Here is an 18,292-nt window from a genome sequence, read left to right as displayed (position 1 = left end):
TCTGTTACAGACATTTTTATATTCTCAGTTTTAAATTCAATTGGTTTACTTTGTGTTACGTTGGTAAGTTATTTCACATAACATCTTTGAACTATTTTACTATTTTAGAGAAGGGGTCTTGAGCCATTCCCCACTCACAGACAAACACACCCACACCCTAGATCCATTACGGCAATATGTTGTACACAAAAATGACAAGACTGTACTATCTTAGCATTATTGTCTAAGCAAAATGCTACTCACGAGCTCTTCGCAGATGTTAGCGCACATAAAAGTGACACGATTTCATGTCGAATCTGTCTACAATTATTCACTTTAGTATTAGTCAATTTTGTATTATGTAATTTTATTTATCATCCCATCATACAAAATGTAATGGGTAGAAAAGTGCATAGCACGTTTTAAAAACAATAAAATATCCATTTAAACACATGGTACTAAGTTAAGCTGAATTCATATTCATCTCGTCGCTTGAAAAGTTTTAAAAGATACAGACTGAGCTAGTTGATATATGGTGTGGCAGTTTGTGTAGCGATGAAGTAAGTCCAGACTGTCAGTATTTGCATAATTGCATAGGGTTATTGACAAAAGATCAGCCCTTAGATCATTATGAAATGGACATATAAAAACAAAGTGATTTTCATTTTCTCCCATGCTAAATTCAAACGTATCACTGCATTAGTTTTGCAAACCAGACAATGCCGAAACCATATTTGTACAGGAGATTTTTATGTGGGTTTCCCAAGTAAGTCTGCCGGTCATGTCTAATCGTTTAAGCATGTGTAACATGTTTTGGGGTTCCAGCTATTTTTTACTTCAAGTAATTTTAACCAATATGAGATACAACGCTTGAAATAACCACAGCATAATGGCAGCCTTCCACATTCGTCCAACATCGCTACATTGTTTGTACAACTATTAACGCTATATAAATATCTGCAAAATGTTGTCTGTACCCTCTCGATTTCCGAATTTTCGTACCCCAATATCACTACCATAAGAAATAGCTGGCAAAATGATTGCATCAAACAAATTAAATGCACTAACCAATGGCATACCATCAAGTTTCTTACAGTATGTAATTTTTTTGGTTTACTGTAAATCTGTTTTAGAGGGCGCTAAAATAATATGCATCAAGTGGCAGTTTAGAAGCGGTCTGAATAGACTTCAATGGCTACATCTCCTTTTTATAAACCCACTAAAAATATGGAAAATCTACTAAGACATCGAAAAAACGTGTAAAAAAATATGTTTGAAAATATGATTCATCGCATAGTTTGAGTGCTGAAGCAAAAATGTGGTGTAAATTGTTGGCTGCAAGAAGCTCTTCATCTTGAATTTTCAAGGTGAATGTTCCGGCGAAGCACTCCGCTATCACCTTGAAGTATTTCATTAGGAATATGTGTATGTGACAATGCCCTCACAGTTTAGAATCAATTTACCAACAGCCAATCATATTGCTTCTTTCTTCAACGCGCTTGGCCAAGCTATCAAATTCATCACGAGATGCCCCACGCGCTCCACTCTGCCATGTATTTCTATGGGCTCTGCGCAAGCTGCTGTGAAGTACCGGTCGAAAAGCCGGTGAAAACGACTAAATTTGAGAAAACAGCACGACCTTAACTTTGAAGAAATCCTAAACAACCAAATTTAAATATGTTGCATATGTAGGGGTAATCTTCTTACACTGTTCAGAGGTGTCAACGACCATCCCAAAACACCGTTTTCTTAGAATTTATCGGACTTTGTTTTCACCATGATGATTGCCAGGCGGTGAAAATGTCTGACTCGAAAATAAATTTCGCTGCGCACAGTGGAAGCTGTGTTGGCTTGGATGTCAAGGCAATACAGCGACGATATCCATACATCATGCAACTCACTGATATTCAGACTAAAGCTATTCAAACTATACTTAGTGCCGAGTCTGATGTGTTCGTTTTTAGTCGCACTGGAAATAGTAAATCCTTATGTTATTATGCTTTACCGGCCTTGCGACCATCGAGCGTGGTAATAGTGTTGTCACCACTGTTGAGTATTATAGAAGAGTAGGTGTTATACCTCAAAGTTCATGATGTCACTGCAAGATATATCGGCAGAAATGAAGCCGAAGACATCAGAAATGCAAAGCTCCGGCCGTTTCTGGCAGTCATTGTAACAAAGCTTTCTATTGGTCGGTAAACTTTCTATCGCGCAACCACGTGACATACACGGTTATGAATAGAATTACCGCACGGTGTTGTAGAGGGAGGAATATCCGAACAAAACAACACCGTGCAGGCGGACGATGGAAGCTCTTCGACCTATACAACTCGGGATGATAAATCATCGGCATCATTTTTTTAATGATCGGTTCAACCCGTAGCTGCGCACTATTGTCTAATAACACAGGCTACACGTACTAATAGAATAAGTTAACTACATTTGGCTAATACACTTGGAACAAAACAGTATATATGCCATCATTAACTTGAAGAATACAAAATTAATTAACCAAGATGAAAGTACAGTGTGGTGTTGCCGTCTCAATCCCGTTCGCACCCCACACTTTACTAACTGAGCGAACACTAGCACAAGACAAACCACATCCTTCAGAGAGTGACTACCATTACATTATTGTTTCAATGTTGTTTTAATATTTAGCATCAGCTGTTTGAACGCGATCTTCATTACACCATCGCGGAATCACCGAATAAAAGCTTGCCCATTTATAACATTTTTTTTGATTGGCTGAGACGGCGTAACTTCACGATTGACATTTAAAGCTCGTTGCCACCAAAATGCTCATTATATGCAATTTGGGCTGAGTCTGATAGATACCTCACTGAGTCAATTGATTTAAACGATGATAATTATTTTAATTAATACTGTTTGTTTTATTATGTTTTAATCTACGATCATAAATCTATTCACTTCCAAAATTTAGGGGGTTACCGACACATCACTACCATAAACAAGTATCGGTCGTATTAATTTGTCTAAAAGCGCTAGTGACAAGGCGATGAACAAATTGTGTATTGCGCCTAATTTAGTTTTGAGTGAAAACAGTGCCCTTTTAGCCTTTTTCTTAAGGTGCTTTAGAGCTTTTTTAAATTTTCCATTTGCACTGATTATTAAGCCCAGATAATTAATTTTTTTGACTGTCACAATTTAACTAACCCCAGAAAGAATGTGTCACTGTTCAGACCTGTGTTTTATTTGTTAAAAAATAATACTTATATTTTTTTATTATCTAGTGGTAATCGAAGCCCTGGCGTTTGTATTAGGCGGTTTTTCATTTCCCATGTTTACCACGCAGTAATATGCGATTTTGTGAGTGTCTAATGATGTCTTCCTCGCGTGTCACGCCATGACCTAGCTTCAACCACGCAGCCATGTTGCAACGAAGTGCGTGACTCCAATGACTCTATGATCGTTCTGTTCAACTGTTAAGCTAGGATTTACTAGTATTACCGTTATTATCATTATATTGTCACGTGATTTGTTTTTACCTTATTGGTAATGTCTTAAGTATCTTTATTGTAATTTGTATATACCAATTCGTATATACAGAACAAACAACCTCGATTGAAGGGCATGTATTATGTGACGTCACCAATTTGTATGTACGTACGGCTCCTAGAATTGTGCCGAACTTTCACTGACGGCAAGTGATAGTCCGACTGGCGGCTGTATTGTCTAGCGGTACGCCACTGGCTGCAAGCTTCAGCTCGGTTGCTGTAACCGACCCATATTTCCAACATGGCCACCTATGAACGTGTTCCGACGGACTTCTTTCAACAGTGTCGCAATTACTATTTTCCAAATCGTATTTACGATTTCAAGAAGCTGGAGAATGACTTATTGAATACCATAGAGTATCGGAAAGACGATGTTATCGTGGTTGCATATCCCAAGTCAGGTATTAATTGGATGTTGGTGTCACTTCGTGAGCTTTACAAAAATACATGGGGTGTTTGTAGATCTGGCGACAGGGTCATGGCACCCCTGCTCGACTGGTTAGTGTTTAAAGATGGCCGTGTTATCGAAGGTATCATTGATGATTGCAAAACACAATTTCTCCACAGTAACTCGGCTCTTCCTTCACCGAGACTGTTCTGCACTCACTTACCTTACGAGTTTTTGCCAATGAAAAAGCTGACAGAGAAAGGAGCTAAAATAATATGTGTTGCTCGGAATCCAAAGGATGTCTGCACATCTTATCATTATTTTATGAAGAGTTGGCTGGGCGGTGAGTGGTCGGTGCCATGGCAACAGCTTGTGGAGAGCGACTTCATCGATGGACGAACAGAGTACGGCCCGTATACTCGGTACATATTGTCGTGGTACAGTCATGGACGAGACGAAAACATATTTCATGTCACTTACGAAGAAATGAAGCACAAGTACAAACCTACTATGAAGAAAATATCAGAATTTCTGGAGAAGCCAGTCACTGATGCCGATCTAGAACGCATCGAGAAGAGTTGCTCCTTCCAGAACATGGATCCTAAAAGTCTGCCCTTTGATGACAAGTCATTCAAGATGGGTCAATTTTGTCGTAAAGGTATTGTTGGAGATTGGAAAAATCACTTCACTGTGGCCCAGAGCGAACAATTCGATAAATGTATTGTATCTGAATTGACTAGTAACAACATAAACTTTACTTATGAGTAGAATTATTATACAATATTATACATAGGTTTCAAATATTCATATTGATTAAGTGAACAATAATTAAATTTTGACTACCCGAAGACTAAGGTGCACTTTTTAAGTCGAAAAAACGTACAACTAAAACCTGATGCAATCCCATGTTCAAAGCACTGTAAGCTTAAAGCTGATGTTTTCTCCGATTTTTTATCTTTATTAATGAATTTCATTAGTGCATTATTAAAGGGGAACCGCTCAATCCCATACATTGCACCAAAGAATCATGGGACACTATTGTTTATGTTGTTTACAAAGTTACTAGTAATCTATTTTTTGTTAACCATTGTAATTTTAATCCAGAAAGTAAATTTGTTGTGAGATTAGGCTTAACTGGAAGTGCCCCTTCAACAAATATAATTTGTGTGCATTAGGTATTGGATATGCAGTAATGGGCATAATACTGCCTCGTGGTCATTGTAAACGTTTTATAAATATGCATTTTTATAAATCTAACTAGTAGCTTGGCGATAAGCGGCTTTGGCGGTGAGTGGCTTTCATATGAAGTATCTTTCGCAGTGAGTAGGGCTTTATCATAGTAATTAGTTCATTCGTCGGAGTTTAGAAGTTTTGTTTTGTGTGTCATAAACAACTCATGCTAACCTGAAAATACCATCTCCAGGAGTTGCTAATTTGTCTTTATGATGTGTACATGTGCACACATAATTTGCAGGAGTTCCTAAATAAGACCCATGCTCTGATATTGCCCCCTAGTTTCTTACTTTGACCAAAGAACATTTGATCATTAATATAGAATGGGCTTTGCACCATGCATTCTTATTAAACTACTTAGTGATATACATACTTTGCAGAAGGAGTGTTGACTATTGTTTATTAGAATTAATAATCCCCAATATAATTTTTCAATATAGATAAGAAAAACAGATAAGAAATCTTAGCATGAAAAAATGTATAACTCATTCCCAGCAATGAAATAACGATATGTATAATGTATTGTAATACAACAAATTAAACAATATCATATCCAGGCCTTTTGTGTACTGTTCTGTGTGTTCTCCAGCATAAATGTCGGTCTACCTGTGATTCTGAGTATAACCTTGGTATATCTTGGTTTATCTATTGTATTGTATTGTATTGTATTGTATTGTATTGTATTGTATTGTATTGTATTGTATTGTATTGTATTCTATTCTATTCTATTCTATTCTATTCTCCTCGAGCTCTATACGTCAATACCATTACTTTCATTTATTAATGATATTGTAAATAATCAAAATATCAGTAGTAGATGCAATAATACGACAGTGCAATATAACGTGTTTTTTTTATCACTCTACTTCTGGTATGATATAACTTTCATATGATTTTATCTAGCAAACTATGTGAAATACAAATCCATTCGTAATTTGTAGATCAATAATCCATATATACAAAACTTCAATATAGCGATGGTATTTGCCATATAATTAACTAATATATTTGCGATTTTTTTTCATTGTAAGTTTATTAATTTTAACAAATAAACGCCGAACAAATAAACGGAATAATTCGTACCATTAACCTGAACCAGATTATCTGAAAAAATCACTTCGCCTTTGATAACCTCTGTCTGTACACTTGTGAATAAATGTTGATAACTTATTCAATTTCAACAAATGGGTACACAATGATAATTAGTGTTTTCAAACACTTATAAATACAAATCTCCCATAATGTTCAAATAATACAAATAATATGACTTTACTGACATAGTACATGCGCCACACCCAATTCGTGTGCCGTAATCGACACCCATCAATTAACATATGATATACGCATAAATGGTTTAAGCCTTCAGAGTTTTCAAACATATGGTAACCCATGGAAATCCCAATTAATAATTAGTGTTAGGCATACTAATTTTGAGAACACCCATTGTATTGAATATATCCAACAACAACTATTACATTCATTACTTTGTTTGATACTTTTTTTAGAATATTTTTTTCAAATACTGGACGGGCCAGCTGACTACAGTAACGCTACGACTGATGTAACAAACTACATCATTAATTTATAGAAAGCTTTTAATCGGTAATCATTATGTCATTGATGCACTTAATGGGTTTCATATGACAGTGGATTGTAAGTGCCCTTTAAACAAGGTTGCCATGTCAATAATGCAAATTTGTTCAAATCCTATAAGGATTGAACGCTTCGCGATCGATAAAAATGTTTCAGCCCAGAAACATTAACATAGAAAACAGTTACTAAAGTGGAGGTCAATATTCAGTTTTCAAAATGAAATTGTTAACATGCCAATGTCGATACATGTATTGTTAGGCTGCAACTAGCTTTTTAGTTTTTAAATATTTTCGCTGAAGCCCTCAAGTAAATGTGAATGAAAGTACATTAACATATAACAGTTTTCTATAAACTCTAACGGTCGATTTAACTAACCAACCTTCAGAACGTTTATTAATTGTGTATTGATCTCTAATCGATAACGATTTATTTACTTTAGTTACTTGATCTCATATCGTCGAGTAAAGATGAAAAATGTGGGTAAATAATAACTAGCCAGAGGGTTGGTGGAGGGGTAAACAATGTGTGTGTTAGTCGTTGCTATGCTATATTGACTTTTGCAGGTAAACACATTACAGAAACGTTAGTACGTACAGACATACAGATACGCCGGTAGATTGAAATTCTCTCTGCTATGTCTAACACTAATTAGACTGACTTGCTTGTTATACTTGACCACTTGATTGATTTAAACGTTCAATAATTTCCAAGAATCACTATTGTAATTGAATGCTTTCTAGACTTGAACATTTAAACACTCGATGAACTTTGAAGTGTTGAAATATTCTTTCATTTGGAAATTTGGCGTAATGCACAGCGGATGCATTGATCTCGGTTCATAAAATAAAATAGTAACTAGACCAATAAGCATATTTGTGGGTGTTGCCATAGCAATGGTGGGTCAGTATTTTTTCTTATAGTAAGATTTCAAAATTATATTTGGAGTGCAATACGTACGTGTGGAGGCATATATATATGGGTGAATGTAGGAATTATAGGGGCAATCCCAACTTTACATAAATCGTACTGATTGATTTATTAAGATTTTTAGCTGTCAAGTGACTGTGCTTTGAAGATTGGATTTGGCGTTTATTAGGTTTCGGGTAAATGTCGCTGTACTTATTGATAATTAGTTTTCAGGGATTTCATATAACTATGAGTTATTCTTATATTCATGCACATTTTAAAGCGGGGGACTCCTCACCTGCGCATGCATCATAGCGTGTCATTGTTCACAAACAAGCGTCGACCAATGAGCCTTTGCGTTTTTAGCGTGTGTTGTTATCATCGTTTGGGTATCAATTGCAGCGCGTGCGCAGCTGTCGACCTTCCCGCTTTATTATAACATTTGAAATCAACTTGACCAATCATAGCGCTTAAACAGATGCGGTCAATAATAAAGAAAACCCGCAAATATTCGTGTGTAATGAACTTTACAAAAACCGGCTTCTTGTATATATTTTATATATAAAATTCATTGTATTTCCTAGTTAATCATTATCATATCACAGAAAAATGTTATAAAAGGTTTATGGTTTGAAAGTCCTTGTTTTTTTGTGTGATTTTACCAAATTGGAAAAACGTAAGGAGACACAAATTAACTATAACCCATCATGTTGAACCAATGAATGTTTATATTGTTGTAATGTATGAATAGAATAAAATGAAGAATAATCAATTGTATATATGTTTTAATGCATATTATCACTATATGAACATTACACGCATTTTGCAGATCTCGTGCGTTAGCCACGAGACTTGTTGTTTGTTCCTAAAATAGAACGTCTCCTGTCACCACGCCCATTGTGCCGCTATGTCATCATCATTATGGTATTTTCAGCAGTATACACTATGACAGGAGGAAATGAAACGTTATTTGCGGAACAAATCTTGTAACTCTCTCACTCTTAACTATAGAACCCGGCAGCCATTTGTGGCTAAGGTCTATTCAGTTACTGCTAAATAATTCAAAACAACATTCGCGACAAAAAACTACTTTCCATATTGACATAGATATATAAATATAAAAGCAATCAGAAAAAATGTCATTATCATGTGCTAAAATCACTACAATTACACATCACATAGATGACAATGTAAAAATTGAAAAGCAGCGCATTTAATACATTTCTTGAAGAATTAAAATTGAGCTTTTGTCTAATTTTAAAAATCAAATAGTAAACATCATCATCTCAGATTTAGAAAGTATTAAAACTATTTACTACTACGATTTAAGTATGCCATATCCTGCGAATAGCTGTTTACATGATAGAAATAAATACATTTGTGGGTGACGACGTGACTCCGCCGCCTAATACAAATTATATAATTTTAGTGAATTCTTATTGGATATTGACAGTATCATTTTAATGACCTTCACATATTAAACATTGTACTGAGTACACATGAAATGACATACGCATGGAATGTATTTATACTTTGTCTTTGTACATCAGTATGCACCAATAAGTTAGCTCAGTAAAGATAGAATATTTCTGTGTAGATGGTGCCAGATTTCTTTTAGATGTCAGTCAGCAAACTGAAATATACAATACATTACAAACAATTGAATTTTTTGAGGACTGTTGTTACCTGTCATTGACTATTTCCACTCAGTATTTCTGTTATACCCCCGGACTTGATACTAGTTTTCGTTTCGTTACAAAATATTGGACCAATTGTCATAAGGATTGTCTAAATGCTTATTCAGTCGATTTAAAAACCATGAACAGGATTAGTAATGATATGTAATGTTAATTCATGTTTGGTGATATCGGTGAATTACTCAATACAATCAGTTCAATTCAATTACGCTGTACAGTACAATGCAGTTACTCTACGCTGATAATAGTATAGCCTTTTTTTAGAACACTCAAACATGAATCTAGAACATAATGTTATGGCCTGTATTTGATAACATACAAAGTTGAAATTAGAATATGTCCCAGGCCACGGGGACAAAAGGATGCAGGTATGCATATATTTGATTTCTTCTGTATATGTCAGTCTTTGTGTTATATTCATGTGCCATCGCTGAATATTTCCAGTCGCATTGAATAGTTTAGTTATGATTTTAAAGATTTGACAACACCTACAGTATATTATTTTGTAATAGATCTTAATCGAAGCTAGTGGGTTATATCTTAGGGAATTTGTAAACGGTTCTACTACACGTCTGGGCGATAATTTTGTTCTTCAGTATTTTCTGATTCAGTAGAAGTTAACATGAATTAGACGAACAAAGTAATGTGGCTACGACACACATCCTGCTTGACAACTTAATAATATGAAAACAAAACATACTATATATACACCTGGAGGCCCATATGTTGATAAACAACCGATAAACGTTGTGTGAAAGTTTCACTTGAAATAAACAAGAATTGTAAGAGCTATTTAGATTTGAACATCCCTGGTAAACTGAAAACACAAATGGAGATAATAGCTAATTTTCATAACCATTCACTCAGTAAGAAGTTTGCTAATGCTCATAATTAAAATAGCTGTAACAGTTCTAAATGTAAATGTATTATCGTTTTGTAAAAAGTTAAATATAGTGCATAATATGGAGATCCCGTCATTACTTTTTTTTCTTTTTAATTGTTTATGTACAACTTTGCTAAGCATTCAAAAGAGAAAATGCTAGTACCTGTATATTTTAAAAAAATATGTTTGAGTTCCCCTATTCACAATGCTGCAAAATTTTAACAGTCTATAGCCAAGATTGTTTGGATAATAAAAAGCAAAAAAAAAATTCACTCCCAAATGCCCACGAACCTGCATCTATACCTTAAGTAATTCCCTGATACTTTGTATACAATTTATCACTGTAGAGCCATGTTTATTACACGTTATATTTGTCTGCTATTATTTCTAATCGCCTACCAATAATATGTGATGTAGTTATCTGTAATATATAAATGAATCGTCTTATTTGAAGAAACATATTCGAAAATATTTGTGTTAATACTTACCATCATATTCACAAAGAAACTGTTTCAATATATCGCAACGATCATTATCCCAACCATAGCCAGTGGCTTTCCTGTAAGCATAACACGTTAGGTGAAATATGGGGTGATATTAGCATACCTGTCATATACCTTGTTAGTTCAATGCAACAAAGCAGTGTATTAATGTTCAATATATTCATAATATGTGATCATAATTCCAGTGATCTGATAGGTCAATACAAGTGAAATGACCGTTGACCCCGTGACTATCAAATTCAAACTATGCCAACATCTCAAATTCCTTATTTGGACTTCGATGTTTCACACTATATTTTTGAAGGGTTGTTATGAACTGTGTTTGAAGGCCTATGAGTGATTTTACTTAAAAAGTAATAGTTATGTTATGCCAACACACGCCTAAAACCATATATATTTATAAATTGATGGCCCCAAAACAAAACATATTACACAGTTATCACATAAGGGTTAGTCAGCATTCATTTGTGATGAAATTGTTTTTGCGTATCTGTTAATCGACTTAATTAGCTGATTACTAACGAATGGCTGTGTTATGTCTGTCATCATTTAGGCGAGGTTCTGGACGGAACTCGACTCAGTGATTTGGAACTAATTACGAGATAACCGTCGCTATTCGGACTACTATTTCTGACAGTTAATATTCGCAATTATTAATGTAGTGAACGATTAATCAAAAGATATGACGTGTTCAGTACTTAGTGTGATTGGCTGTATGATTGAAGGTTACGCCTTAGAGTCTTTTTACTGCTTTGTAATTGGTTAAGGTTTTGAAAATGAATAAAGTTGTTTTAGTTGGTCTTGAGGAGAACACCACGAAAGACGCAGTCGAGTCCTGGAGAGTCTTGGGGCGAGTCTTGACGCAGTCTTGGGCTAGTCTTGGGTCAGCCTTGCAATAGTCTTGGGGACTTTTCCCCAGGGCGCTGTGTCTTATAGAGTGCTCGACTGACCAACTAAGACGAGAGTTGAAACGTATTTCATCGTGTGCGTCTATTTGACTGTAAGGTTTAAGTGACTTTCCCGATCCCATACCTCAAGGGGACGCGATAGAGAGACGAGACGAGATTCCCCCTGACACGTGTGGAGAACCCCGAGGCCGAGAATTTCACCCTGATACATTAATGACAACTGAGACAAACGTTCGTGACTCTAGAATAATTAAATCCTTGTACTAATTGTTATTTGTTCCTCTCTGACGATCATAACAATTACTAACGAATGGCTGTGTTATGTCTGTCATCATTTAGGCGAGGTTCTGGACGGAACTCGACTCAGTGATTTGGAACTAATTACGAGATAACCGTCGCTATTCGGACTACTATTTCTGACAGTTAATATTCGCAATTATTAATGTAGTGAACGATTAATCAAAAGATATGACGTGTTCAGTACTTAGTGTGATTGGCTGTATGATTGAAGGTTACGCCTTAGAGTCTTTTTACTGCTTTGTAATTGGTTAAGGTTTTGAAAATGAATAAAGTTGTTTTAGTTGGTCTTGAGGAGAACACCACGAAAGACGCAGTCGAGTCCTGGAGAGTCTTGGGGCGAGTCTTGATGCAGTCTTGGGCTAGTCTTGGGTCAGCCTTGCAATAGTCTTGGGGACTTTTCCCCAGGGCGCTGTGTCTTATAGAGTGCTCCACTGACCAACTAAGACGAGAGTTGAAACGTATTTCATCGTGTGCGTCTATTTGACTGTAAGTTTTAAGTGACTTTCCCGATCCCATACCTCAAGGGGACGCGATAGAGAGACGAGACGAGATTCCCCCTGACACGTGTGGAGAACCCCGAGGCCGAGAATTTCACCCTGATACATTAATGACAACTGAGACAAACGTTCGTGACTCTAGAATAATTAAATCCTTGTACTAATTGTTATTTGTTCCTCTCTGACGATCATAACAAATGAAAATGAATACATTCTTTAAATCAATTTGATATTTTAGGGCCACTCGTGATAAATATTTGTATTTAGTGTTAGATTAACTGTCTATTCTCAGACGAAACATATAGCATTTTAAATTCGGTCTTTCATGCTTGACCGCTGAATCATATGTTGTGAGCTTATATCTCGCTCATTGATCACTGGTGAACAATATATTTTATCTGTAGGTATAACAATCTATACTGTTTGATGACATACCACAGTTGTCCACATTTCCCACCATAATTTGGTTCGCCGGATACCCAATTCTGAAAACTATCGGACGTAAGCATTGTACCATCAGTCCACCCATAGTCAGTGGAATATACACTGCCAGTGTTTGTATAATCAAAAAGTCCGATCCATAAATCACCATAGGTATCAATATTGTTATGAAGCCAATCACGTAAGCAGTTGCTCATTTCATGATTCCTTATTTGGACTAGAGCACCACCTAATGCAGTACATGTGTCTTTTGCATCTTGCCAGTTGAGTAAGTGACTGTCCCAGTCCACAAGAAAGCAGCCCATTGTTAGTTTAGGCAGCACTCCGGAGACCGATGCTACAACATGAAAATAATACTAATTACACGTCAACATCATTGAATACTATTTCGCATTAGATATTTAGATATTTTCAGTATCATACTAGTCAGTTCTAAGTTTCTGGAATAGTAGCCGCTAATTTAATACCGCTCTTTTTACTACTGCATTCACAGGATTATATATTGCAGCCTCCCTTTTATAAGTTATTGACATGGTCACCTTTGCATCCATATGCAGTATGTAATGTATCTTGAAGCACATTTTATAAGCATGGTCAATATTTTGTTACCAAATGTTTCTATATAAACAATCAGTGAGGCTAAGCTAAACAGTTGTTTTTATGTTGTTGTTGTTGTTGTTGCAATCTGATCGACACACACCATGCGTGCAATACGTTTAGTATACAGAGACTCACATTCTTCACAGATCAACGTACAAGTTTTCTGGTCATTATGTAATATATATCCTGGATCACATGTGCAATTATAGCCACTTTGATCTTTCACACAATTGTGTTCACACCCACCATTAGTTGCTCCACATCCAATGTAGAAAGTTTGACCCGCTATTTCAACAACAAAAATAAAGTAAATGTAACCACTATAAAGTCACAGCCACCTGGTTCATTAGAATTATCAATAATGCACCTGGACAATGTAGGAAATGTCAGTGACTCCCCACACCTTACCCAACTATGACACATGCAAATACATTAAACTCATTTCATCAAGTGTTATGGTTCTGAAGCAGAAAACATGCCAGAACAATAGGAATAGGAAAATCATAAAGAAATAAACAGGATACCCTTTTGAGGTAGACTCCAAAATAGTGTACATACAGTATATATTCTGGATAAAATGGTCATTTCTGCACATACAAACATTTTGCTATAGGTGTTCTCTACAAACAGGTATATTGCCTTGCTGTGATAAATTATAACAGTGTATAGATTATGTTACAATCATAATACCCGGTATACGGTACATGTTAAAAGCATGTATTACCAATTCTAGGTAAATAATAGTAATCTACACACTAACAGGACGTATGATTTTGTTAAGGAAAATAAAGATCATTATAGTTCATGCAAGTGAGTATTCATTACATGCATTATGATGTCAATTCCATTTGTTATAGGCTTTCACTCTCGTCTGGCAGAGACAAAACAAAGTGACACCCTTAGTCATAGTTACCATAACAATAGTGATATGACACCTTAATTTCCATATGGTTAGAAATGAAATATAATACTCCAGATAGTAATATAAAGTGTACTCAAAAATACCATATACCCCCTTCCCCATTGTTTTCTCCACTAGGTAGAAAAAAATAACCAATCCCTAATTTGGACTCCAAGTACAAGTAAATAGCAGCTATTTTCGTTCTCTCGCTATTACTTTTTAAGCCTAATCTCAATGACCTTAACGTCGTATGAAGGGATTATGTTGTTTACACTGACTTATTTTACCTGAGATTGCGGCAGGCACCTGTGCCGGTATGTTTGAGCTGTGCATGATAGCATAGTTTGTTGACTGTATTCTCGAATAAGTTGTCACAGGCAGCATGGCATATCTATTGTCCACCATATGTTGTGTTAAATCAAATATATTCTCTGAACATCCTGAAAAACCGAGTACATAATAATATTCCCAAATATATTCAGTAATGCATTTGTGTGAAAAAAATTAAATTAAAACAAAACCGAAAGAAAGTGCTCTGACAAAATATATGTCTTTGCAAACAGCGAAAGTATGACACAGTGACACGAAGAATACATTCGATACATTATATACATTCATCAATATATTAATCTAACAATATATAGAGTTGAAATTCTCAATAATCATTCTGCACAAAACATGATGGACCTGTAAGATGATAATTGTATTACTCATTCCTACCTTGTTTGTTGGCAATAAGATAAATAGTCAATACTACTGCACACGCTAATGTCGTTAAGAACATTGTCAATGTCAATACTAGTACTTTCACGGGTAGCATTATTAATGATATTGTAAATAATCAAAACGTCGTCAGTAGCTGCAATAATAATGCAATACAAAACAATGAAATAATAATATAAGGTTATTACGAAAATACCTCAAAATATGCACGAAGACAGTGCAGCGGCAGTATCGACCGACGCGCAGCGGAGGTCGATGCGACAGCGTACTGTCTGAGTGCATACTTTGGGGGTATCTTCGTAATAACCTTATCATTATACATCTTTTTCCTTCAAGGATACATCATGGACATGCCGAAATCCAAAAAAGTTTAGAACAGAATCAGCGAACTTCTTTGTATGGAGTCCGGTCAAATCCAGGTGGCAGCCATGTTTTTTTTTTTATTATTAGAGGACGCTAACGCGCGTAATCAGTATGAAAATACCCCGTAACGTACCGCAAAATTACGGCACGCTGTAACTTATGGCGTTACGGTGACAGCTGTATAATAATACATTGTAATAAAACGTATTCTGATCACTCGACATGATATAATATTACTTTCATATAATTTCATCTAGCAAACAGTGTGAATAATCCGTGAATGGCAAATATATTTGCAATTTCAACTTTGATAATTCATATATATATATATGCAAAACCACAATAGAACTATGGTATTTATACGTCATATGATAAACTAATATAATTCATTTCTTTGCCAAATCATAGTTAATACAGTTATTACTTCACAAATTAATGGATGTAGTTAATGATAATTGTCACTGTCAAATTTATACCATAATGTTATATTCCTGTGATTACTATTGTTATGTTAATTAACGGTAAATTAGTTTCATTCCGCGATTTCGACACTGTCCGGCACACCTATTTAATCACACTAATATGTTTTTAACAAGGTACATAATATGAAAGCTATAGTATTTTTTTCTGATTTTTAGGGTGGGGTTTTAAATCCATGCGTCAACGTGATTTTTTTTAAAGAAGTACTATTATCAGTAATTGCATTTGTGTCTATGGAGGAAGTCTTAAGAGTTATATAGCCATAATATATAACTAATTTCAAAAATGTTACAATTGCTTTAAAATGATAGAATTACTTCAAACACTGGTAGTCTGTGTGTGTTTGTTTGATTGTGTCTGTGGACTCACCTGGCTGCAGTATCGATAAAAACGTCACACTCCGACTGGTGTTCAGACATGTGGTCTGTGTGATTTATAGAAAGCTTCTAATCAGTAATCAATATGTCATTGATGCACTTAGTGGGTATCATGTATCAGTGGATTGTAAGTGCCCTTTAAGCGAGGTTGTCACGTGAATAACGCAGATGTTATTTTTTATTTAAATCTTGGATTGCAAAATCAACGAAAAGAACACTATGTTTCAAAAAACTTTTCAGCTTGAAAAAATATAGGTATATATACCATGATAGTGGGAACAGGTTAGTTAAAAAAATCACATTGACAATAAAATAGTTATTTATTCATAATTTTCGTCAGGTAAAGTTCAAAATGTTCTTCATAGAAGATGTTTTTAAAGAAGTGCTAACATTAAATATGAATTAACATTTCATGTGATGGTACACAGAAACTGATCCCATAGATAATCAATTGATTATTTAGTTGCTTAAAAATGAAAGTGTGTGCACTGTATGTTGATTGATGTCGTATGCGTTCACATACAGTGCACGATTGTAAAAACGAGGCGCAATACATCTTCGTGCAATTCACTGTAAGGTCGTCGCTGATTGGCTTCTGAGTTGGAATGACAATTTTTGATTTCAAATAGCCCCATCTTCGCCAGCCAAGGATCGTCTGTTTCGGGTCACCCCTACAAACTAACCCTTGGCACTGGCAGATTGAACTACTACAGTGTGTATTCAATAGGCGCCCTTAACGACAAGGAAGGGGAAATGCAACAAAAATATACAGTCAATCACCTATCTTGTATCAAAATACAGCAGAGCGGTTTTTTCAACAGGCGACCCAAAGCAAAAGAGATCACGCAGTTTTTCAAGATAAAAATCCTCATCGATCACTAAAACCATGAAATTGAGTCATTACTAACTAAAAAAGATGAGTTTGTTGCAACGAGGACAGGGAGTCGCAAATCAGGAAAATTGTGCAACAGTTCAACTTTTGAATGGTTAGTCAAGAGGAGTTTCTGAGATGTGTATGCATCCAATCAAACTTGGCTATTTGTTAACATAAAGTACGCGTTTATCCGGGCTAATCCAAGGGTTGGTGGAGTCGGCAAAAAGTCGGCACCAACAAACCGTGTGATTCGGATATATGATGTATATTCATCGTCGTATCAACTTTCACAAATATTAGCAATATTATCACATTGGCAATACAAAAAAATCGTTAAAATTCAGAGAACTGCTACAGTGCAGTATTGTGAATTGTTTATGCAGAGAATTCGTACACAGTTTTTATGTAGATTTGTATGTATCCACACCCCTGTATGTATTACATTGAAACATTCCAATTTGGATTTATTTTAATAACACTATTTTATTCTGGCTATTAACATGTGCGGGTAATTGTAAAGGAGAATCACTAGTACGTTTCTTTTATTGTCATTAATGGTCATTCATCTAAAGAAACAACGCTTCATTATGGAGTTCCCCCATGGATCAGTACTCGGTCCCCTGTTATTCTCAATTTATATCTCATCACTTGGTCAAATTATTCGTCACCACAATCTTCATTTTCACCAATACTCTGATGAAAATCAACTTTACCTTTCTTTCACTAAAGATAACATTTCAGCTGCCTCATCGCAAATTGAAAATTGCCTATCTAACATCAAGGCTTGGATGGTTAACAACAAACTACAGCTAAATGATGGTAAAACAGAGATATTGCTAATCCGTTCAAAATTTGACCTATCTCCAAACCCCTTGCATGGTATCAACATTGGATCAACACTCGTTAAACCGGTTAAAGCAGCTCGCAACATTGGTGTCATCTTCGATGATTCACTTCAGTTCAGTAAACACATCATCAGTGCATGCCAGAGCATATACATGCATATCACACGCATAGGACTCATTCGCCAACATCTATCTGAGCATACCTGTCTTAAACTCATTTACTCTATTATAACCGCTAAACTGGATTACGGCAATGCCTTACTATATGGCTTACCAAAATCAC

General features: G+C 35.5%; 1 protein-coding gene across 1 annotated transcript; it reads left to right on the top strand.

The window, feature by feature from the left end:
• The first annotated feature begins 3,738 nt into the window (after window positions 1-3,738).
• Window positions 3,739-4,653, top strand: LOC100370073 (amine sulfotransferase-like). Its single transcript, XM_002737077.1, has one exon. The coding sequence runs from the start codon at window positions 3,739-3,741 to the stop codon at window positions 4,651-4,653; it is 915 nt and encodes a 304-aa protein (XP_002737123.1).
• The last annotated feature ends 13,639 nt before the right edge of the window (window positions 4,654-18,292 follow it).

Source organism: Saccoglossus kowalevskii, chromosome 10 (genome assembly GCF_978046115.1).
Source record: "Saccoglossus kowalevskii chromosome 10, keSacKowa6.1, whole genome shotgun sequence".
NCBI lineage: Eukaryota > Metazoa > Hemichordata > Enteropneusta > Harrimaniidae > Saccoglossus > Saccoglossus kowalevskii.
Note: the sequence above shows the minus strand (reverse complement) of the source record. Positions and strands in the feature narration are given on the sequence as shown.